Below are 24,060 nucleotides of genomic sequence, written 5' to 3'. Positions count from 1 at the left end.
CGAGCATTCCATATTTTACTGAGTGACTCTCATGTTATCCACCCCCTTTCTTCCTTCTTTCAAATGAGACCGACGAATAAGAGTGAATCTTATTTTGGATTGGTGTTTTTGGATATTCTCCTTTTTTCGGATTTTCGGTTTTATGGATTTATAGACATTTTTGGATTTTATTTATTTATTTGATTTATGGCGTTGAGTTTAAGAATTAATAAAAGGAGATTTTCAGTAATTGAATTATTTAAGTTTATTTCGAAAATGCAGGTACTACATTACCCTGCAATATCATCACCATTTGAAACAAATGATTGAGATGCTTTCTCAATAAGCTACCGAAGCACAGCCTTCGATGTTACTACTCTCACTTGTCTATAGCTAACAGGTTTACTAGATTAAAGCGTTATAGAAATATCCTAGTTTCTGTCAACTATTCGACCTTTGAAGAAACATACATGTTTAAATTCAAAACCAAAAAGTCCTGAAACTAGAGCACTTCCGCTGCATCTCGATGGACAAATAGTCATGGAGGCAAAGTCAACAAAGCCGTTGTACACATGACTTCCGTGGTCGACGGTTTCTAGGGTTTTAGGAGTGATCCAAAAGAACAAGTATGGTGATGGTATAAAACTAAAAAAGACACCAACTTCAATATGTAAATATGATAAAGCTTGTTACAACATGTTCGGTAATCCAATAATACCCCTACGGTACAAGGACTCTGCTCGGTAATGAGAATCTTATAGATCTTGCAATCGCAGTTGCGCTTGTTCCTATCTCTAAGAGCACAATGTAGAATCATAGATCATAAAATGAATTGAAAAGATCACAAATTAATGCTTACTCTTTGGCTAAAACCCACAAGAAAGAGACGCTCGTCGAAAATCCACAATGAGAAGAGTGGCAACACAATGAACAAGGGCTCCCAAAACTACAAACACATGGAATATTTGGTGGCTATGTCCTGCAATGTCAAACGCTCCAGGCTTCAATCTCTCAGGCACACGACTAACGTAAAACACTGCTCCCGCAGCATATGAGATACCAGTGGCAAGTTCGCAAGCGAGGGCGAAGAGCACATTAGGGTGACCCCAGTAAAGGAAAAGCACATGTGAAGCTGGCACCACACTGGAGAATCCCATTGCAAGGAAAAGGGCTGCCCTGAATGGTCTGAAACGTGGTGTTGAGAGAGCTGGCGAGAGGAGAGTAATGATGGCGAGGAGGCCTAGGATTGAGATTGAGGAGAGGTAGAGGAAACGGAAGTTTGTGTGGCAAGAGAATGCGTAGTAGATAGGCGCAAAGAAAGAGGAGACAATCATGAGAGAGATTCCTGCGTAGTCTAAACGCCAGAAGAAGAGGTTGAAACGTTTTGAGTGGCAAGCTAAGAGGTGCGAAACAGAGCTGCAGATCAAGCAACCCATGGCTCCGGCTAAGTACACAAGCCATGGCCATTTCGGAACAACTTCTTGCTGGTGGTTGTGATAGTTCACTTCTGCTTGAGAGTTTAGCAGTGACATATGCTGTGTCATGTTCAAATCCTGCGAGAGAGGAGAACCTTTAAAAATTTTATTGAACAAAAGAGAATATTTAAAAATTTAGTCATATGTGTGAATAAAAGGAGCGGTCGGTTTTTTTAGAGAATGACTGAAAAACATAAAACTGTCCAATTAAACACAAAGTATTGTTTGAATAATTTTAGGACAAAAAAATCCCCAACTATCTTAAAGATGTTCATTTTGTGCTTCTAACATTTTTTGAAAAAATGATTATAGATTGTAGGTCTTTGTTATGCTCGTACCGAGAGTAAATTTTTCCACAAAGAACTTCATTATTTTACCACATAATCTAAAAGTATTAATCATTACACCAATTCAAAACTTGTTACCTCCATCCATTATTTGAAACTTGTAACAGCTTAATTATTTGATAGAAATAACTGAAATTATTTTAAAGATGAAAAAGATTCCAGGAAGAACTTTATACATGAACCGAACACTTGAAGATAATTTGAATTGTTTTCTTGTCACTTTGTTTTCTTTTTCCAAGAAAGGTAATGAGATTTTCGAAAAAGGTTGGTGGGCAGAAACAGAAGAAAGATCCAAATAAATATATCGAAAACAACACATGGTGGGGCAATTGACCACTACACTACAGAAATGCCAAAGATACATGTCTAAGTTGTAATGTATGTGTAGCCATTTTACTATTCTTCGTGTCACAGAAGATAAGTCAGCGAAATTTAAAAAATAACAAAGAAACAAAAATCTTACGTGATGAAGCAGACTCTGATTGCTTGAGAGACTAATCATCCACGCTCTATCGCCCAAAAAGGCCGGTTTAATTAAAATTAAAAACAAAAACAATAGCAGAAATGACGAATTTGACCTCCGCAGTTCTTACCCGGACATCCCGTTGAAGAGTCCAGCGAGGCCGAGCTCCGTCGTCTCTAATGAACTCACCACCATCATCCACAGAAATAACAAAAATCCGATCAAGTGCCTGCCGAGTTTTCAACATCACAAACCCAAGAATCAATTCTAATTTAGAAAACCAAGGTCGCTCGTTCGAATTCCGCCGGAAACATCTGTCCTTATTAAACTAATGTTTTTACCAAGAAAATTTTCAAAAAGAAATCACTAAACCACGCAGAGATTTTGAACGTACGTCCAGATGTTGAGAGTCTCGTTATGCCAAGAGAAGGTGCTGAGGAAGGTATCTCTGAGAGACCATTGGCATCGATAATGGTCGTGTATAAACTCGTTATCCTGTAAATAACCAGGCAACTCCTCGAACTTCATCAACCTCCGAACCATTCTCGTCTCGAATCGTTTCCCATCGATAACCGTCACCATAGCAGAAGATTTTTTCGCCGCTCTTAGTCTCTTCATCAGCTCTTGGCGAGATTCTACGTGCGGCGAATCTAGAGGCCCGTCTCTTTCTCTGAAGAATCGAAAAAACTCTGCTGTTCGATGGTCCTTTATTTCCTATTTATATGGAGAGATGGTACGCCTCTTTGAAAATTTCTGCTTTGTGATTATGATTGTCCCGTTTGATGTGGGAGATCAGATTGGTGTGAAATTGGGTACACCTGATTAGTCTCTTTTTTTTTTCCTACGGCCACGATAAGACAGTTTCTGAATTAAAGGGCGCCAAGTGTAACGGTGAGACATGCAAAAGGTGTGATGCCCTCAGTCAAGCACAACTAGACATGCACAAATACATGCATAATCATAAGATTTATTATTTTGTTTCTTTTTACAAAAACGGAAGCTATTCTACTAATCAAACATGAAGTGGTCTCTGGTCTAAATAACCAGATCAAAATAGAACAATCAACGTAACAACTCTCTATGAAAAGATCTCGCAATCTTAGTTAAAAAAATCCGAAATTCCATTCTGAGCTTCACTACGACCAAGCTTCTTCGTCTTGCTCTGCCATCATCATCGTTGGGCTTCAGATCCGCCCAAGAGAAAGCTTCGATCCTCTCCAATGGTGGAGTTTTACGTAGTTGCAAGATAGGTACCTCAACTTCTGCTTTTTATTTCTGATCTTTGTTTCCAGAGCAGCCCGAGTTTGAAGATGGTTTTAACGAGAATGCAGAAGGTAATTTGTAAATTACTTTGGCGAGCTATCTAAATTTTGTCTTTGCTGTTGTCACTCATAGTTGCTTATTGAATTTTTTTATGAAGCTTCAAGATCTAGCAACAACCATGTTAGAGCTCTGGAATTTGATGGATGCACCCATAGAAGAGCAGCAAAAGTATCAGCATATTACCTGCAATATAGCTGCATCAGAACATGAAATAACTCAAGCCAATAGTCTCTCTGAAGACTTCATCAAATACGTAAGCTCTTGAGAATTTTTCATGGTTACACTGTTGTATAACAACTCTATAATCAAGCTGATAAGTTATTGGATGTTTTTTTATGTTCATGTCTGCAAACCTTAACGTGAGTTCCATTTCCATATACAGGTTGAGGCAGAACACAGTCTCTGGCTTATGATCAAAGTGGCAGAAGAAAAGACTATGGGAGGTATCTTACTTGAATCCAAAACTCAATCAAAACCTCAAGTGTTGGAGAGGAATTCCATATCCCTCTACGAGGCCCATCTAATAATCAGACTTGGCTCTTATCTGCCATCAAGCCCGACCGAAGTTGGTCAAGCCGACTTAGAATTCAACTTTGAACATTACAATACAAACCCTATATCATATTCCAAACTCTATATAAGAAGTATTAAATCATAACATTCTAAATTTATAACACTTATTTTATACTAAATTATGAAATTATACAAACTATAAAATTTAAATAAAATCAGTATATTCATAATATAACTTCAATTCTTAAACTCCAAACCACATACCTCATATTGACCTATATCATAAAACATTAAATCTAAATTTTTAATATTTTAGTCAATCACACAAATTTAAATTTAAATACAAAATACAGATTAAAGTTTTAAATTATGATTCAAATTATTTAAAGTTTAAATAGTTTTAAAATAATTATAAATAAAAAAAGAATATAATGTGTACTGTTTTTTCTGAGCCATTGATTGATTTTTAAGTCAAAGGTCCAAAATCGATCTCCTATCTATCTTCACCTTTGTTTTCTATTGGTTTGACGCCGATAACCATCTGCACCATTAGATGATACTGAATCAACGCTTGAGATTTGTCTCTTTTTTTTCAATGATTTTCTAAGAAAAGATATAGTGTCAGAGAGAGAGAGAGAGAGAGAGAGAGAGAGCATGGATTATAGGTACCCTCCTGAGTCTATATCTCTCTGTTCATCGTCGTTGATCTCTTTAACGAGGTATTCTATTTGTTTCTTACCAGAACTATACACTCTTTGTTTAGTTCATCAGTGGTGGAAGGCTTTTTGGCAAAATTGCGAGTTTATCAGTGCAGTTCATTACTGCCATAGCAGGAGACTCTACCACAAAGACTTAAAGGTACAACAACGTTTTAGTAACTCTTGGGCTCAAGTTCACAGTGTGAGGTTTTTTATCAACAAGTGCAGCTAATTGATATACCTAATTTTTCTTGTTTCTCTCTGTGCAGCCGGAAAAACTTGTTTCTTGATGCTCAAGGAAATCTGAAAGTCTGGTTTTGGATTCAGCGCCTTGTCCCAACAAGTCTCTTACCATCATATTTATTTGCCTGAGTTCCTACTGAGTTGTTTTTGAAAAAAAATACAGGCCAGAACAGAAGCTTGTGAAGGATGGTTTCATCATCAGGAAACCAACCAAGATCCACTCTCCTGAAGAAATACTGAAAGTCAAAGAAGATTGACAAGTACATGTACCATGTATCGAGCAGACAAGGCGACAGAGAAACTCTGATATATGTAGCAGACGACTCGATAGAAGTCAACTCCGGTGACTAGGTGATGCGACGATAGCACTCTGAAGGCGGATGCTTAGTTTAGGTTTAGGTTAATTATGTTTTGGTTTTATGTTTTAATTTTGTTTTTGGTTTAATGTGTTCTTTAATTTATTTGTTTTTAACAACATGATGTTCTTTAATTATTTGTATACTGGTTTTAATTAATAAATAAAATTTAATTTTTAAAAATTAATTTTTGATTTAATTTTGAATTATTTAATTATGAATTATATTTTAATAAATTTTCAGATAATTAAAAAATAAATTAATATCACAAAACATTTGATATCTTTGCTATTGGAAAATCAAATTAATGAGTTTTAATAACATTTGTATCACGCTATTATAAATATTAACAATTGCATACAAACTAATGCTATGGTTGTATATTTAACTATAGCATACCAATAAACTGCTATTAAAAATGTCGGACCTATTATAATGGGTGCTGTCAGAGCGGCTAAGGAAGCGTTGTTATACAAAACTCATATCGTTTTATGGCCGCTACTAATACCCATATTTCCTGTAGTGATTAGTGGAGTTTTGTGATGTATGGTATGGTTGCTAAACTAGAGTGAAGTACATTGAAACACTTATGAGGTTGGTGTTGATTCATTACCACTTATGTCATTTGCACTTGCAGAGGTGAAGGTAATAGTTTAAAATTTGTGTGAATCTCTGCTGTTTTCAAACATCTTCCATAAGTTTATTCTATATTTTGCTTGAGGTCAAGCAAAAGATAAGTCTGGAAGAATTGATATACTATAGATTTTATCACTTCTAGACCATGGTATATAAACCTTTTTAGAGACTATTTATTATGTTTGAAGTCTATTTAAAATCTTTTCAGGTTCATGTACATTTTAGAGAATTTTGGTGATTCTGAAACTATTTGAAGTGCAAAATTGCGCAGATGCATCAAAAGTTTAGTTATGGATAGAGATCTTCCCATGATAAGATTAAGCGCATATTTTGATACAAGCGTTTCACGAATCTGATCCAGTGGGGTTTGCTCATTCCATGGTTTTGTTGAATCATGTCACATTGTTAGTGGGATTTGTGTCTCCAAAGTATGACGGGATACATAACTTTGTTCGTATGGCGGATTTTGACTTTAGTTATCTTCTTCGAAAAGGGGTTCTTAAAGTGGCGGCGAGGAAACGCTCGATCTCCGGTGCTGAACTCGTCATGTGGTGTATTTCGAGAGTATGTCTTGCATCAAGAGCTGGAGGTCGGCGATTAGGCGGCTCGTTAGCCATCAGTCTCTATCTGTTCAGATCTGAATTCCCTTCTTGGTCTTCTTTGTCCTCTTTTTATACATAGACATCTTCCTTCGTTTGTCCTTAATTTGTTTAACCTAATGAGTTGGGCCAAGCTTGTTAGGACGAGCAACTGGGCCGAATCTTCGGGTTATTGAATGGAGCCGTGTGTCGAACTGATGGTGTTGAGTAAGGTCAGGCTGTTAAGCCCAACTCGTGAGTCGAGCTCTTAACGTCGAGTAGCACTAAGTTGAACCGACTATATAGACTGAATTTCTTATTTGATACAACTTGTGGAGGGATACAATCCATTTTAACAGATTTACACTTGAATCTAACTAATTCATTACTGAAGATGAATAATAAAAATATAAAATATGAAGTGAAATCGTAAAGAAAAACTTTTTTTGTTTGGATTTTTCTCTAGTATCACGTCAATGCCATTGCCAAGATATTATGAATTTTTTCATTTTTATTTCATCAACATACTATACAAGTATTTATATGTCTGGATCAGACATGTGCTTCCTAATAAAGTAAGAGATAAAGATGAATCAAAGAATGAGACCAATCTAGTCAAATTCTACCCTTATCATAATCTTATCGTTATACTTTTCTTATTTTGTGGTCCCATAACTAATATTTTCTTCCTACTTCACCGAACTTTATATATAAAATGTTACCGAATCACAATACGGCACTATATAAAAGCAGACAAGCACACGTGATTCACGACAAATGCGCGGACACAATAATACAATATCTACAATATATGTTTTTTTTTTTTTGTCAACTACCATTACCATGTATGTTTGGCTCAAAAAAATCTAAATAGCATTTCTCACATATCGAATAGATCATTTTTAAGTTTTTATCACAAAAAAATTTTGAAAAAACAAATCATCAAAAAAATATATTAAAAAGACAAAAAACTTTATACTCTAGATATATAAATATAAATAAATAAATAAACAAAAAAAATACAAATTCGAACTTTAAAAAAATAAAATTATTTAAAATTTATTTTCAATTTTTCTTTTAAAATTCTAAAATGCTTTTTGAAACTATTTTTAAAATTATTATTTTCAAACTTTTAATATTTTTCAAAAAAGTTAAACTCTACCCAAAAACCCTCGTTTCTTAACTCAAAATCCTAAATTTTAGATTATTTAACCCTAGGGGTAAGAGTGTGTATATGTTTTATTGAAACATTTTGGCCTATCTAAGGGTATTTCTCAAATCAAAATGACCAAAATAACTTTTATTAAAAAGTAAATAACAATTATATTTCTTTTATAATTGAAGTTAATTATCTTTAAATATATAAAATTAAGAAATACTCATAATTTAAATTATTAGAATCAAATATTGTTTTCTAAAAAAAATTTAGCAACGATTTTTAGTAGACTTCCGTGAACATGTATGATATCTTCCTAAATTTGTAAGAATTCTCGAATTCAAAAATACCTTCATAAATGTTTAAATAAAAAATTTAATTATGTATTTCAAAAAAAAAAATGTATTTTTTGTTTTATTTAGGTAGTTCTTCGTACATCTAAGCTTCCTCAATTTGATTTATAAATATATTTAAGAAAATAATGTTCAATATATAACAGATTTTTTAAATTTTAAGTAAATGCTTTTAAATATGTATAATATCTTTATAAAAATTATATATAAAATTCAGGAAGGTCTTCCAAAACATTTAGTACAATTTTATACATATTTAAGAGTATCTTACTAAATATACATATAATTCAAACTTAGTAAGATAAGCACAAATATATATTAATGAAAATCTTCCTAAATACATACTTAAGAATGTATTTTTTATATAGACGTTTATGAATATTTTTATAAATTTAACAATCTTCCTAAATTCAGAAAGTTATTATATATATATTCAAAAATATTTTCTTATTTAAAAAAAAATTTAGTAAAATAATTTTTTGAAACAGAATTAGATAAAAATCAAAACAAAATTAAAATATAACATTTTGAGGTTTTTTAAAAATATTTATTTATATATTATATATTAAAAATAGATATAATTATCTTCTACCTTTAACTAAAACATATTTCGATCTTTGATTGCTAGTGTAGCAACAAAAACTTGTATTGATAACCACACAAGTGTGGTCGAATGGTTCAGCAGGCTTAGAAAGTGCTAAGCACTCCATGTGAAAAACCTAAGAAATTTAGATTTACTCGTTTATATGGTCAGACGACATGAATATCTAATTATCATTGCAAACAACTAGGTCAGTTTGGCGCCCGGTGAACAAATCCTAGAGGACTAGTCGGTTGGATCTCGGTCTGCCGGATACCCGTACTGATTAAAAAAAAAGTTGTTTTGATTATGTTTGAGGTCATTTTTCTATTTATATATGCACGCTAATACAAAGGTATCCACCACCACAGGTACCTAGAGTCTTACTTTTCTTCAATGGCCAGTCTAGTGCAGATGGGTTCACCTCTTATTTACAGTAATGCCCTTGTGAAGACTACCCAACGTCCTCAGCCATTCACATGCACCATAGTAGCTAAAACGACACCGGGTAGTGAGTCTCCATCTGTTCCTCGTCGTTCCGCAAACTATCGGCCTTCTCTTTGGGACCATCACCATCTCCTCTCGGTCAAGAATAAATATACGGTACGTAAGTGTTCACTCACTGTATACTTTTTTTGAGAATTCACTATGTTCAATATGTCGAACATGTTCATATCTATGTTCATTGACAATCTCCACTCGTTTCAGAATGTTAAAAGTGTGCGAGAGAGAGATTTGTTAAAAGAAACTGTGAGAAAGATGCTCGATCATGAGAGGAGTACTCATCTCGACCAATTGGAACTTATTGACGATCTACAAAAACTAGGGGTTTCATACCATTTTGAACAGGAAATCGACAATATGTTGACATTTACTTATCACAAATTAGATAAAAGTAACTTCATGGAGTACGACATGGAATATGATCTACATGCTAATGCACTCAAATTCCGACTGCTTAGACAACATGGTTTCAATGTTTCAGAAGGTAAATCATCACTTATAAATGTTAAACTAGATCTCGACCCGCGCAATCGTGTGAGTGTTTATTTTCAATTTTATATATGTAGATATTTATTTTAGATAATTAGTGGTATACATATTTAAAAAGTTAATTATATATTCAAATGTTCGTATAACTATTGCAGATACAATAATTTAATAATTTTATAGTTTATATGTTGTAACTAATCAATCGTTTCAAACCGCCATATGTATTTATTGCTTCTTATCTTATTGTATTTGCGTTTAGTTATTAAACAATTAATATATGCATTGAAAATTTATTGTGTATTTAATTTATGCTAAATTCTGACCCACCTTTCAAAGCTGGATTTTCTTTTAGCAATATTTTTTACTTTTATTCATTTTTATAACATATTATTGTATATAGAAAAATCTTAATTTTATATATGTATTAAATAGTTTGCTAATATTAAGTCATTATGTCATCATATTATATTTTTAACATGAATATTTTATATTTAAGAAAAGTGAAATTTATAAATTTATCAATTTAATATAAATTTATCATTTTTAGTTCCTTTTTATAATATTTTTAGCATGATAGATTATGATTATAAAATAGATAAAAATAGGATATTATTTTTTTCATTTTATAAACGATAATTGAATTTATATTAATACATAATAATAGTTTATTGCTAATTAAAAAAATTGTGAAAATATTTATATAAACTTTTTGAAAATTAAAATATCGTTAAAATATTTATCAACAGATTTGTTAGAATACATTTTATATGTATATATATATACATTGTTAAATGAAAATATATTATGATTAAAGTAGTTACAAATATTTATATTATTAGCTTTAATGAAATACATGTTAATTTGTATGCATTGTATTATATAGTTTGTTAATGTTTTTGATCAAAGAAAAAGTTTGTTAATGTTAAACCGTCTTACTAACGTATTATGTTTTTGAACATATATATTTATAATTATGAAAATATATTATATAGAAATTTAATATAATTTACCATATTTAGCTCAATATAATAATTCTCTTTTAATATGATTGATATGATTATATAATAGATAAAAATAAGTTATAATTTTTACTTTTTGTTGTATAAACGATAACTGAATATACTAATTTATAATAATTTTTCAAAATTAGAGTAAATATTTATATTTAATTTTTGAAAACTAAGATCTTATTAAAATCTTTTCAAACATATTTGTTAGATTTTTGGGAAAACTGCCACAAATAACAAATTCATAGTACCACTTTTCATGTTTACACTAACTATTTTTATCCTCACTTTTAATGAAGGGTAAAAGACAATTATACCCTCATGGGTAACTAATCTAGACTTAGGGTTTAGAGTTGAGGCGTGGGGTAGGCTTTTCGGAATGTGAAATTTAGGATTCTAATAAATATATAAATAAATACTTTAAAAATATATAAAAAATTTTAAAAATAGTTTCAAACATAATTTTTGTTTTTCAAAAAGAAATTTCAAAAAAAAATCGAAAATGAATTTCAAAACAAAATTCGAAAATGAATTTCAAAATAAAAAAATTTATAAAAAAGTTCCAATTTGAAAAAGTATATTTCGAAAACATAAAAAAAGTAATTTTTTTTTATTTTTTTTATATTTTTTATATTTTTCTATTTATTTATTTTTTTTATTTTTTTAGTTTTTTTATTTTTTTAAATAATAATTTATTATATATATAAATAACAAGGACATAAAAATCTTTTGCCACTTAATGAAGAAGGTATTTTTGAAAATGTTTCTTAAGTGGTGGTAAAAATAAAAAGTGGTATCATGAAAGTGGTAAACATGTAATTTCCCCTAGATTTTTTAATATATATTTGTTAGATTTAAAATGAAAATATATCAAAAGATATTATGATTAAAGTAGTTCAAAGATTCTATGTGCTATTAGTTTTAATAAAATGCATTTAATAAAATTTTTAAAGGATGAAATAAGTCATGAGTTCTATTTTAATAGAATAGATTCTTGATCTATTTAATATTTTCATTTTATTTAGTTTTTACTAACATTTGCAATCTGTAATCTATAATATAATAGTACAGTTCTCTTTTTCCTGAGACGACACGTCAGCATTTTGGTGAATCTCACACTTAAAAAGTGTGAAAAAATGTTAAACATGTAGCCCAAACTCGGGTTATTGAGATATAAACATCGAACTATTAAGATTCACCAAACCCAAACAACCAAAAATTTTAAATATTCAAATGGAGCTGAAATCTTTAGTTTTCAAAACCCAAAACTCGAACAAATCCAAACAGACAAAATGCTCATGGTACTCCCAATAGTATTTTGGATCTTACTCATTTTCTGTCTTTTGAAAACATCTAGAACTTGATTATGTGAGAGCTTAAATAGACAAATACATTTTTTAAGCTGAAAAACTGTGTCATTACACTTTGTTGCTTTTGGCAAGTGTTATGAAAACCGAACCAGATCGGCCGGTCGCTCCGGACGGACCGGGAGTCGGCCTTTTAACCGATTCCGAGTTGTGTTAAAAACCAGATTTTCGTTAAACTGGTAAACCCGGTTAAAAACAGTGAAACTCGTTAAAACCGGTGACCTAGTTCGATATTAAAATCTGGTTTTCTCAAATTCAAGTAAATGTTTATAAAAAACTGCAATTTTTTAAAAAAAATTCATAAAAAAACACAATGTTTTTTAAATATCTTTCTAAATAAATTATTTTCCATTATTTGTTATATTATTTTTAATTCATATAATTTTTAGATTCTACAATGGTATAAAATTTTGTAAATATAAATTTATTGTTACACATTCATATATCGTTACTTAATATAAACTATAATTAAAATTTAAAATTCGGTTAGACTGGTCCTATTATTGACCCAGCTGGAATGGCAAGTAAACTTCCGGTCCGGTTTTCAAAACATTGCCGAAAACATACTTAAATTCAAATGGAGGCGTATAAATTATACGGAATACTACTTTTGTTAAACTACATCGTTCGTACATCAGAGAATACATAATATATAAAAATATCAATAGTCGGTATATTATACTAATGAAATTGATTTTTGTTTTTGCTTACTATGAAATTGTTTATTACAGATGTATTTGATGTTTTTCATGAAAACTGTGGGAAGTTTGAGAGCGGTGAAATAAATGGTTTCATATCTCTGTACGAGGCATCATATCTTTCAACAAAGTCGGATACTAAGCTGCAAAACTACATCAGATTTTTTGCAACTCAACAACTCAGAGACTTTGTTGATACTCATAGTAATAAAAATTGTGCATCTTTTGGCGTTGGAGAGATGGTGGCTCAAGCGTTAGATATGCCCTACCATTGGCGAATGAGAAGGCTAGCCACGAGATCGTACATAAATTTGTATGGAATGAAACCAGACAAGAACCCTGTCTTAGTTGAATTGGCCAAGCTCGATTTCAATATTGTACAAGCTGTTTATCAAGAAGAGCTCAAATACGTTTCCAGGTATATATTAATTACTAGTCATATAGCAATCTTACATATGTTAGACTTATTTACACCACTTTCAGCTCCATTCAATTTTTCACTTTAAGTAGAGTTTAAAATATACTCATTCCGTTCCTAAAAGATCCATGTTATAGTTTTTTCACACTTATTAAGAAACCATTTAAAATTGTATTTTAAAAATACATTGTTTTTCTTAATTAACTATTTCCAATAACTTTTAACCAATGAAATTTTATTAAACGCAATTGTATTTTTTGAAAAATATATTTTTTTCATTAATTAATGTCTTGAAAATGTAAAAAATGTATCTTTTTGAAACAATTTTTTTTCTTCTAAAAAATAGATCTATAAGGAACAGAGGGAGTAAATGTTCTAACCCTATTATATTTTTACTTTATAATAGAATAAAAACTAGTTTACTCAATAAATAGAGTAATTTTTTTAATTACTTAATTTATTTATTTATTTTTATTCATTATTATATTTTTATTCTAAAAGAAAGTAGTATTAATGTGGAACCAAAACTCCATTATAAAATTATTCAATTCTGTAAGAAAAAAAAATAAAGTGAACCATTGGAAACAGTTTTAGAACGCTAGATAAAAAATTAATACACTAGCCATACATTAGCTTACCAAATGAATATGTGCTACTCTATCATATTTAAATATAACGAGGAATCGGGTTACACATTTGGATATTTGTTCAGTTCAGGCCATGGGTATCGAATTATTTGGATACAAATTTATCATCCATATAAGAACCGAAAAAATTAGATTTGATCGGTTCAAGTAATTCTTGGTTCGGTTTATATAGTTAAACTAGGAGCCGACTAATACCCTCAAATTATTGGGTTTAGTTTTGCTCTCATTCACCTTGTTTTTTGGTTAATTTGGAAAGAAATGTAGAATAATTCAGTTAAATTATCAAGTCGATCAGATGGTCCGGATTAAAATATCAGAAAATTCTAATTATTTCACATACCCGAGATAAAAAAAAATATTAAGATATTTTTGGATTATTTGGGTAGTTTTGGATAATTCAGTTTTTTTTTTAATTTACTTTCAGATGATATTATTAGGTTTATAAATTATATATATAATAATAATTATTATAGGTATAAAACCGTATTTCATTTATCTAGTTACCCATTTAATTTTTGGTTCAATTCCAATTTAATTCAGATATTTCAGATATAGAAATAAAGAAACTGTTTCAGTATTTCTGAATTTAGATTTGATTCCAATTTATATTTTTTAGTTTTGGTTCTGGTTCCGTTCCAATTTAATTCAGATATTTCAGATATAGAAATAACACAAGGTCGACACTATTACATAACCTGCAGTTTTGTTTTTCTCGGTTCGGATATTTTTGGTTCTGGTTAATTCAGTTTGGCCACAATCCCACTGAAATGAACCAAAAATAAAATCAGATTGGTTATTAGGTATTTCGATTTTATAGTTTTTTTCCAAAAATAACTATTTTGGAGATTTTATTTAGATTTCGGTATTATTTTTAAGAAAAAAATATAGTTTTGGTTAAATTCGGTAATTATTATTTAGTTTGTTATTTTAATTAGTTAAGTTAATTTGGTTCAGTTATTTTAACTATTTTGATAATTTTACAATTTTTTGGTGTTTTTTTTAAGTTGCAAATAGAACCAAACTAAAAACTGAATTATTTTTCAAAATCTGACTGAATAAAACCAAACTGAACATCAAATATTTGATTCGGTTTGGTTCAGCTTTTGGATAAAATCCGCAGGCTTAGTATTACCAATAGCCCCTGCTCTATATCTATGAGTTGGAGTTGGATTTGCAGTATTTAATGTTTAGCTGGTGAAAAAGGGTAGAAACTGTTTTTTTTAATAAACCCATAACCATAACTATTCTGAATGATGACACACGCCGACACCGGCACAAACTACGAAAAATCTACATATTTCATCTGTTACTAAAAGATCTATGTTATAGTTTTTTACATTTATTAATAAAATATTTAAAATTATATTTTCTAATACATTATTTTTCTTAATTAATTATTCTCAATAACTTTTAACCAATGAAATTTTATTAAACACAATTGTATTTTCTGAAAAGTACAATTTTTTATTAATTAATGTATTGAAAATGTAAAAAATGTATCTTTTCGGAACAAATTTTTTTCTCTAAAAAATAGATCTTTAAGAAACAGAGGGAGTACATAAATTATTCATTTAGTTTGGAAAACAAGAATACAAATCTGATATATTTTATATTATTGTTTAGAAAGTAACTTGTTTCACTTCAAATTGTCGTTTTAGAAATTAGACTTTTTAAAATTATTAGTACATTTAGTGAATTTTTATATATAACTAAAATGGATTATGTGTTAATAATATTAGACTTATATATTTTTATTAGATAACTGATTGTAAATTAATATAATAAAATTGTCAAAACTAAAATCATATTTTATAAAATAAAATAATATATATATATGTATATATATTGTGTTGGTATCTGATAGAATTTTATATTATAAAAGGTAAAAATTCAGATTTAAATAATTTACAATTAAATATTAATCAAGTAGAAATATTTGTATAATATATTTTCTAGAATATTTTATCATATTTAAATAAATTGATGTTTAATTTAAATTTTTTAAGAGCAGAAATAATAATTTATTATACTGGTTTTTGAATAAATAAGATAAAAACTAATAAATATTTGTAATAATATTATGCATGTATGTCTGGACAAAACACCTTTTTTTTTAATAATGTAAAATTGGTACTATATCATATTCCTGTTGATGTACATGTGGTGTGAAGCTGGTGGAGGGAGACAGGTTTAGCTAATCAACTTCATTTTTCAAGAGATAGAATAGTGGAAAATTATTTTTGGACTATTGGACAAATCCAAGAGCCTCAATTTGGTTACGTTAGACGAATAATGGCCAAGTTATATACACTTCTCACCACTATCGACGACATCTACGATATTTATGGTACCCTTGAAGAACTTCAACTCTTTACTGCCGCCTTTGCAAAGTAAAGTCTCCTACACTTCTACTTTCTTGAATGTTTTTGGCTATTTTTTAAATTATGAGTAAACATGATACATATCGATTTTTTTTCTATTAAAATATGTTGCAGTTGGGATGTAAATCGTCTCGATGAACTCCCCGAGTACATGAGGTTGTGTTTTCTTGTAGTGTACAATGAAGTCAATATCATTGGATGTGATATCCTCAGAAATAAAAACATCAACGTGATTCCTTTCCTTAGAAAGTCTGTAAGTGTATAATTTTTTGCTGGTTATACTATTATTTTAGATGATCATGAACCTCTTTATTATGTAATATTGTAAGTAAAACATTTAATAAAATATTTAGAAACTACAAATATTCTTTCATATGCTCATTCGTTTATGCTTTTTATGAAGTTATTTATAAACCATTCTTGTTAAGATATTAAAAAATTATATAATTACAGAATTAATTAGATTTATTTTATAATATGAATATATTTTATATTAAAAATAATATTGTTGAAACTTACAAAGTTTTTTTTATTATCTAAAAATATTAAGCATATAAAATAATAGAAATATAAATATAAATAAATATATATATCATAAAATGCATGAATTAATATATTATATAATAGTTTTATTTGATAGTTTTATATATTAATTACTTACAAATCTAGTAATTACTTAAAATATATACATTTATGAAAAATATAACTTCTACATTATATTGCTTCTATAGTTAAAAATTATTATTTTGTTAACAACTCTGTGTCAAGATCATGCTTTGTTATTATTATTGGACACTTTATTATATACCTCTATGTACTTTTCTTATGATTATCAGGTTATATTAGTTACCATATTATTACCAATTTGTTCCGTAAACCAAAGAAACCATTCCTACAAAATAATCATACTTCAAAATCATGGAAATTCCTGCAAATATTGTAAGAAAATATTCCTTTTTAATTATCCTACTACATTTTAGTGGGCAGATGCAAGCAATGCATTTTTAGTAGAAGCAATATGGTACAAAAGAGGGTACAAACCAAATACGGAAGAGTACATGCAAAATGCTTGGAAATCAATCGGGGTCCCAACAATATGTCTTCACTTCTACTGTGTATTCTCTGACCAACTCTCTGTTCAAGTCTTGGAGACTTTGTCCGAGCACTTACAGAACGTTGTCCGATGCTCTGCCTTTGTGGTCCGTCTAGCCAACGACCTTGTAACTTCTCAGGTATATCAATTTCTTCCAAGTTTATTTAGTTTTAGATTGACAGTCACCATTTTTAACTGTCATTTAACAGCCCATTTTCATTACAGCCATCAAACACTTTACTTTCTAACCACCAATAAAACTGTAACGCTTTGTTAAAATTAAAACTGCGTTTAAACTATGATTAAAATTTTTTGTTTCTGAATATAACTATGCTTACAATTTCCACCACCCGTATTCTAAGAATCGCGAATCGTTTTATTAGAAATCTGTACTGGAACAATTAATATGCATTTTTTCAAAGAAAAAAAAAATAAAACTATTGATATGCATGTAGTAGATGTAAAATAACTGATATACGGCACTCTTCTATTTTATGAATATGTGTATGATATGTAGGAGGAATTGGAGAGAGGAGATGTCCTCAAATCGATCCAGTGTTACATGAACGAGACCGGAGCTTCCCAAGAGAAAGCATGTGTTCACGTGCGGCAGATAATCAACGACATGTGGGACGAAATGAATTACGAGAAAATGAAAAGTGGGTCTTCGCTAATCCCTCAAGATTTTGTGGAATCAGTCATGAACTTGGCACGCATGTCGCAATGCATGTATCAATATGGAGATGGACATAGCTCTCCCGAGAAAGCCAAAATCGTTGATAGTGTCATGTCCATACTCTTTAACCCCATTATCCTAGATTGACTTGCATTAAATATATCGGTAATTTGGGCCATTTAGCCCATTAAGTTATATATTGCTCGGGCTTCTAATTTTTTTTTGTTCCGGGATAAAAGGCTTCGCAAGAGTTGCCTTTACCATAAACAAAACAAAAAGTTGCATTTTCCTAGAACAAAACTAGGTTAAAGATCGCGTGAATATATAAATCTTTTTCTTGTACTATTATTTGTTCTGAATTCTTTTACGTATTATAAAACAAATAAATAATAAATTTATATTAAATAATTGAAAACTCGCTAATTATTAAATATATAATTAAATTGGTGCGATCACATATATCAAAAAAATTATTCTTGTTTATTTACAATCATTTTATGGTAAACAATCCAAAATGTATTAAAAAATAACATATAGAAAACTAATTTTTTTTGTTATTATATGGTTAATGTGAATTGTTTTTTTATTAATTTTAATAATATAAAATTAAACAAAAATTGATGATAAAAAAAATTTCATCAAATATTTATTATTCAAAATCATTAATTGTCATATATACTTTAGTCACATTATGTAATTTTGTAAGTTTTTTTTAAAGAAAAAAATGAAAAACATTAATACTTAAGTTTATGGATAGTTTAATAATATTTTAGTATATATATTTAGATGGACCAGTTTATTTCTTTAAAAATTTTAAAAATGAAAATCACATTGTTAGTTGTTCTTCTATATCAGAAACTTCCACACGGTTGATCATCTTAAAATTATGTTGCATAATCGTCAACGGATCGAGTCCCTTGCCGCAGACTTTGGAATTTTTGAAACATTAGTTGATAATAATTGTAAGGTAAGAAAATTTTCGTCATCTCTTGTTTGAGCCTATCCCATGACATAATCTTTGATTTGTGACATATGTTGGAAGGATTGCCTTGAAAGAAAAAAAAAAGTGAATGCATTGCCTTGTTCAGTTATCTCTACGTTCATGTTACTTTTCAAACCTCTCGCTTTTGTTCATGTAAGGGAAGCGACACATACATAATATGATAAAAGTTTTGGGCTTGTTCGAAGATATGAAAACCGAAGCTGCTGAAAGAAGCGGAGGGTTTCAAATGAATAAGAGAGTGGGTATTGTAACGTTATCCAAACCAAATCTAAACTAATAATAATATGGCCACTAAAATCTTCTCTCCAACTCCCTCCGTCATCTCCTCAACCTCAGCCACCACCAAAACGCCGGTCCTCCCCAAGGCAATAGTATCGCGATGTCTAGGCACCTCTCTTTCTGCCGTTGTCGCCGCGACTGCCGTCCTGACGATGGTTCCGGCGTTGCCTGCCGCGGGTGAGGGGAACCAAGCCTACAAATTATACTACGGGACAGCAGCTAGCGCGGCGAACTACGGGGGATACGGAGGGAACTCGGACAGGAAGACATCGGCGGAGTATGTGTACGACGTGCCGGAAGGGTGGAAGGAGAGGCTGGTGTCCAAGGTGGAGAAGGGCACAAACGGGACAGACAGCGAATTTTACAACCCCAAGAAGAGGACAGAGAAGGAGTACCTTACGTTCTTGTCGGGGTTCAGACAGCTGGCTCCGAGGGATGTGATCCTTAACAACCTGGCCTTGTCAGACGTGGAGCTCCAGGATCTGATAGCAGGCGCTGATAAAGTGGTGTCTGAGGAGAAGAAGGATGAAGAGACAGGGCAGGTGTACTATCTGTACGAGATCGATGGAGTAGGGAAGCACAGTCTGATCACAGTCACTTGCGCTAAGAACAAGCTCTATGCCCATTTCGTCAACGCCCCTGCGCCCGAGTGGAACCGCGACCAAGACACATTAACCCACCTTCGGGACTCCTTCAAGACCGTATCTTCTTCTTCTTGACTTTCCTCTTCCTTTCTTGTTGTCACTGTATTCAATTTGTATGTATCAATATCATCAATCATCCTTCATCCTTGTTGGAGATTATCTTGGTGAATATTGTATATGGAAGAGTTGAAGTTTACAATCCTTATCTCATCTGAATTAACTCTATGTTATTAATAGTTCCTCGGACAAAACCAATTTGCCAAACATTTCTGGATGTTTAGCTCTGAAGTCGTTAGGTTCCGATTGAAATGACATATATATTGCAGACTATTCCATATGGTAAAGATTCAGGAGGGTGCTGCCTTGAAACTTAACCCAAAAGAAACTTGTTGATCTTTATCTGACTCATAGCCATTACAGGAACTCTAGGAGGGCAAAAATGTTTATTCTCTATTAAGGATAAATTATTCCACATTGAAAATTTTAAAAAAACTTTAATTAATATATAAAGGGTTGGTTAGTTCATTTATATCCTAATTGGTTTTAATTTTGAAACTCATGATAAATTCGAATCTAACTGGGTATCAAAATTAGATCTTAAATATCCTAAACTCCATAGTATAACCCTCTAGATTGGTATAATTGTTATACTAACAGAGTATAAATGTCTTAATTTTTTGAAATTTATGGCCGCTGATAGCCATCATCTCGAGAAGAAATATTAAGGATAAATTATTCCACATCTTGAATTTAAAGAAAGCTTAAGTAATATAAAGGGTTATGATCATTCCACTTACCGCCAATTAATTTTAAGTTGTAAATAAATCTAAAGCTAACAGTTTCCTATTTGAAAACATTATAGAGTCAAGTCTTGGTTTATTGATACATCAAAAATATTTTGTGTTCATCTCAATAATTCAAAAGACTTTCTTAGTTTATTAGGCTACAACAACATTTCCAATTATTTCAAAAAAATAAACATAGAATATCTATGTTAACCACATGACCATTTAACAACATGTGCTGATCATGAGTTCTGCAGGGAAAATCCCACAAAACTTTGTCAAGTCAATTCCTCATGATAAAGATCTTAGAATAGCGTTAGAATTAGTATACTTCTGTGTCAGTCGAATAAATACCACGCAACCATTTAACAAGACTCCGTCGATCGATATTGAACATCTCATGTCGATCGGTGTTCATCCCATTCCATCGATCGATGTTCATCTCTTGGTGTCGGTCGACACCAATGTGAACCGCCAAAACTCATGGAGCTTTCGACATCGAAATCCCACTCCTGAAACTTCTCCTCCTTAATCACTTGTCAGAAATCATCCTCTATGATGACATTCAGGTGGTACTTCAGTGATTCATTACTTTTTATGATGGTTTCTTGCTTATTAACAGTTTCTTCTGTCTGAACTACTTGTGTCTCCAACTTCTTCACATGTGTGTTCATAGTCTAAAACTTTGCATTCAGCTCAGTGTAGATAGCATCTATCTTTTTATTGACATTCACCATAAGCTTTTGCTGACCCTCAAGAACTTGATCAATCATTGCTTCAATCTTGCTCTCTCGAGTATGTGGTGGCACGTTCTGGTAGGAAGAATTTTCATAGTTCATGTTTGCTGTTGTTGAAGTTATTGCTGTAGGGTTTCTGGAACTGTGAACTCTGGTTGAAGTTACTCCTCTGACCATTTCTATAGGAGTTTCTGTATCCACTCTGATTCCCAGGTTTTTGATTCTGAAAACCAGTACCACTGATGAAGTTCACATCCTCTTCTAAATCTCCATCACTATTGATTTTTTTAGCTTCCATATCCTCTACAAAGCTAACTTGCTTCTAGAAAAGCTTGTGAACACTATCCATGTTAGTTTTAATACCGTTCAACTCCTTTTTTTAGGGTGGCCGATTTCCTCTTCTCAAAATCAGTGTTCTTTGAGCTATTGCTAGACGCCGAGTTCTCAATCAATCTCAAATCCTATTCTGGATTCCTAGTGTTAAAGTTCCCTAATGATAAATGATTTTGACGTACATTAATGCGAGTACGTGGAAAATATTATTACTTTTTATGCATTTCATAATACCATGGTTGTCTCTATGGTCGTGTCTCATATTCAGTTTACTATCCTCGAGTCGCTCTGTCTTAAACCATCTTAGAACACATCAAAGCTAGTTTGGGACTAAATCGTTTCCATGGCGCTAATTTGATTTTTTTTTTTTTTTTTGGCTAGTTTGAAAATTCCTTGCACATATTGTTCGAATGTAACACGTTGAATTGATGAATGAAGATAAACACACATAGGTTACAATATCTCAGTAAAAATTTCACATTGTTGAACATCACACTTTAATTCCCTAATGATAAATGATTTTGAGGTTTATTAATGTGAGTAGAATTTGTTAAGTATTGATCCACTTCATATCACCATGGTCGATTCCAATATTCAGGTAACTGTCCTCGACTCTGCTCTGTCTTAACTCTTAACCCATTTTAGAACCCAGCAAAACTAGCCACCAACCCGAGAACGAGAACGGCACCAAAACTCAAACCTGTGTTAGAAGCAGAAGTAGGTGGTTCAACTTCATCAGCTGCTGCCATTTTCTTCTTACCAGCATTCCCTGGAGCCGGAGCAGGAGAACCATCTTCTGATGGGGCTGATGCAGGTGCGGTTTCTGGAGCTGCGCCAGGAGGAGAATCTGCGTAATCCTCCTCCTCGGCTGGTCCAGGAGCTGGAGTGGCTGCAGCCTTCTTGGGAGATGGAGACGGTGGTGGTGTCATGGGTGGTGGTGGAGGAACCTGAACCGGAGATCCGAGTCCAGGAGCCACAATGGGCATGCTGATTTGGATCACAGAGAGATTGTACGGGTTGCGGAACACGGTAGTGATGTATTCAGCGGTTTGAGGAGCGCCTTTCACACCAGACCCAAAGTAAATCTTTCCGTTAGTTTTGGTGCAGTTGAGGAAACCGTTTTGCTGCTGGCCCAAACCGGTAGATTGGTAAAGGGTAGTGAGCAATGTGCTCCTGTCCTTTAGAGCCTTGAGCTTGAGCTCATCAAAGTAGTCAAGAACTACATGATTCATAAGAACGTTCTTGAGCTCCTCCTCAGGTCTACCAGAGATGGAACCGATAGCATCGTTGCTGAGAGCTAGCACGGTGATTGTCTGACGTTTGTTGATAATAGGGGTGAGCTCGGTCTTGCCGAAAAGCTCAACCATGGTGCTGAATTCAGGGTATTTCTCGAGTGCTCGGGTTATGTTAACTGCTGATACAATGGAAGAAACACCGAATAAGATGGCGAGACAGAGGAGAGAAGACGAAGCCTTGAGATCCATCTTCTGGGTGTTTATTTATTTCTCACCCTTATTTTGAATAGTAGAATCCAGATCTCAAAGCCTGAGTTTGCAACAAAATGTTTGATTGGTATATATACACACGCCTTGAGAGGAGCTCAAGATTAATGGTGGAGAGACATTTTCGAAGATTATGTTTTGGCCAAATTTGAACTTTGTCTTTTTCTTGTTGTCACCTCTATATTTGGCTTTAGACTGTTTTATTTTCTACCTTTAGTTTGCTAGTTAGCGATCTTGACAAAAATAATTCTTCTTAAAGAATGTGAGATGTTGCAACATAATACAGCTAGAATGTAGTCAATTTTGATAAGTCCATCCTTATCCTTATTTAGTCAATCCTTCAACAACTTAGTACTGTCGATAGACTTTATTTCAAACTAAGGGGTAACCGCGCTTTGCGCGGAGTTTATTATTTAGATGTTATGTGTTTGTTTGATTTGTGTATTCTGACAATTGTGTAGGTCATATGGGTAATGCATAGTGTAAGTTTATTCGTTATTCTGTTACAAAAAAAAGAAGTTTATTTGTTATAAGTGATCCGGTGATCTTTTTTTTCTTCTAATTTAATTATTATTATTTTATAAAAATAAAAATTAGAATTAGAATTAGAAATTGTTAAATATATAAATAGAGTAATCTGCACAAAGTGCGGACATCAACTAGTTCACTAATATCATAGTTGCCGACAAAACTGAACTGTCTCTATCTACTGGTTAACCGCACTCTAGATGATCAAAGCCCGACATGCTGAAGTAATACTCTTGTCGAGTATAAAAGACCATCGCCTTCCAGTGACT

At 31.7% G+C, this 24,060-nt stretch overlaps 4 protein-coding genes across 8 annotated transcripts; 2 read left to right on the top strand and 2 right to left on the bottom strand.

Moving 5' to 3' along the window:
- Positions 1-619: 619 nt before the first annotated feature.
- LOC103858388 (heptahelical transmembrane protein 3) lies at positions 620-2,882 on the bottom strand. Its single transcript, XM_009135737.3, has 4 exons — positions 2,659-2,882; positions 2,395-2,493; positions 2,265-2,310; positions 620-1,532 (listed from the first exon to the last, which is right to left on the bottom strand). Exons 1-4 carry the CDS (start codon positions 2,880-2,882, stop codon positions 846-848), a joined length of 1,056 nt encoding a protein of 351 aa, XP_009133985.1. The 3' UTR covers positions 620-845.
- LOC103858386 (tricyclene synthase, chloroplastic) lies at positions 2,882-18,328 on the top strand. Of its 5 annotated transcripts, none has more exons than XM_033286793.1 (12): positions 2,882-3,598; positions 3,685-3,840; positions 3,970-4,765; positions 4,864-4,958; positions 5,068-5,107; positions 5,205-9,303; positions 9,409-9,688; positions 12,799-13,183; positions 16,002-16,220; positions 16,326-16,464; positions 17,192-17,443; positions 17,822-18,127. In XM_033286793.1, the coding sequence occupies exons 6-12, from the start codon at positions 9,097-9,099 to the stop codon at positions 18,125-18,127; spliced, it is 1,788 nt and encodes a 595-aa protein (XP_033142684.1). In that variant the 5' UTR covers positions 2,882-3,598; positions 3,685-3,840; positions 3,970-4,765; positions 4,864-4,958; positions 5,068-5,107; positions 5,205-9,096. The 5 variants fall into 5 exon arrangements, with proteins under 5 accessions (XP_033142684.1, XP_033142683.1, XP_033142682.1 ...); XM_033286792.1 differs by having other exon boundaries at positions 4,843-4,958; XM_033286791.1 differs by lacking the exons at positions 2,882-3,598; positions 3,685-3,840; positions 3,970-4,765 and having other exon boundaries at positions 4,769-4,958.
- Positions 18,329-19,230: 902 nt separating this feature from the next.
- On the top strand, positions 19,231-20,142 carry LOC103858385 (thylakoid lumenal 19 kDa protein, chloroplastic). The gene has a single exon (XM_009135735.3). It carries the CDS (start codon positions 19,268-19,270, stop codon positions 19,979-19,981), a length of 714 nt encoding a protein of 237 aa, XP_009133983.1. The 5' UTR covers positions 19,231-19,267; the 3' UTR covers positions 19,982-20,142.
- A 2,021-nt stretch (positions 20,143-22,163) lies between these two features.
- LOC103858384 (fasciclin-like arabinogalactan protein 3) lies at positions 22,164-23,293 on the bottom strand. Its single transcript, XM_009135734.3, has one exon. It carries the CDS (start codon positions 23,243-23,245, stop codon positions 22,403-22,405), a length of 843 nt encoding a protein of 280 aa, XP_009133982.1. The 5' UTR covers positions 23,246-23,293; the 3' UTR covers positions 22,164-22,402.
- Positions 23,294-24,060: the final 767 nt, after the last annotated feature.

The sequence above is a fragment of the Brassica rapa genome, chromosome A03, assembly GCF_000309985.2.
Source record: "Brassica rapa cultivar Chiifu-401-42 chromosome A03, CAAS_Brap_v3.01, whole genome shotgun sequence".
Taxonomy (NCBI): domain Eukaryota; kingdom Viridiplantae; phylum Streptophyta; class Magnoliopsida; order Brassicales; family Brassicaceae; genus Brassica; species Brassica rapa.
Note: the sequence above shows the minus strand (reverse complement) of the source record. Positions and strands in the feature narration are given on the sequence as shown.

Coding starts and splice junctions, on each gene's coding strand:
- LOC103858385 (XM_009135735.3), top strand. CDS start 19,268: ATGGCCACTAAAATCTTCTCTCCAACTCCCTCCGTCATCTCCTCAACC.
- LOC103858386 (XM_009135736.3), top strand. CDS start 9,097: ATGGCCAGTCTAGTGCAGATGGGTTCACCTCTTATTTACAGTAATGCC. Junction 9,689..12,798: donor TGGTTTCAATGTTTCAGAAG/GTAAATCATCAC, acceptor TGTTTATTACAG/ATGTATTTGATGTTTTTCAT. Junction 17,444..17,821: donor ACGACCTTGTAACTTCTCAG/GTATATCAATTT, acceptor TATGATATGTAG/GAGGAATTGGAGAGAGGAGA.
- LOC103858388 (XM_009135737.3), bottom strand. CDS start 2,882: ATGAAGAGACTAAGAGCGGCGAAAAAATCTTCTGCTATGGTGACGGTT. Junction 2,494..2,658: donor GAGACTCTCAACATCTGGAC/GTACGTTCAAAA, acceptor AAAACTCGGCAG/GCACTTGATCGGATTTTTGT. Junction 2,311..2,394: donor CTCTTCAACGGGATGTCCGG/GTAAGAACTGCG, acceptor TTTGGGCGATAG/AGCGTGGATGATTAGTCTCT.
- LOC103858384 (XM_009135734.3), bottom strand. CDS start 23,245: ATGGATCTCAAGGCTTCGTCTTCTCTCCTCTGTCTCGCCATCTTATTC.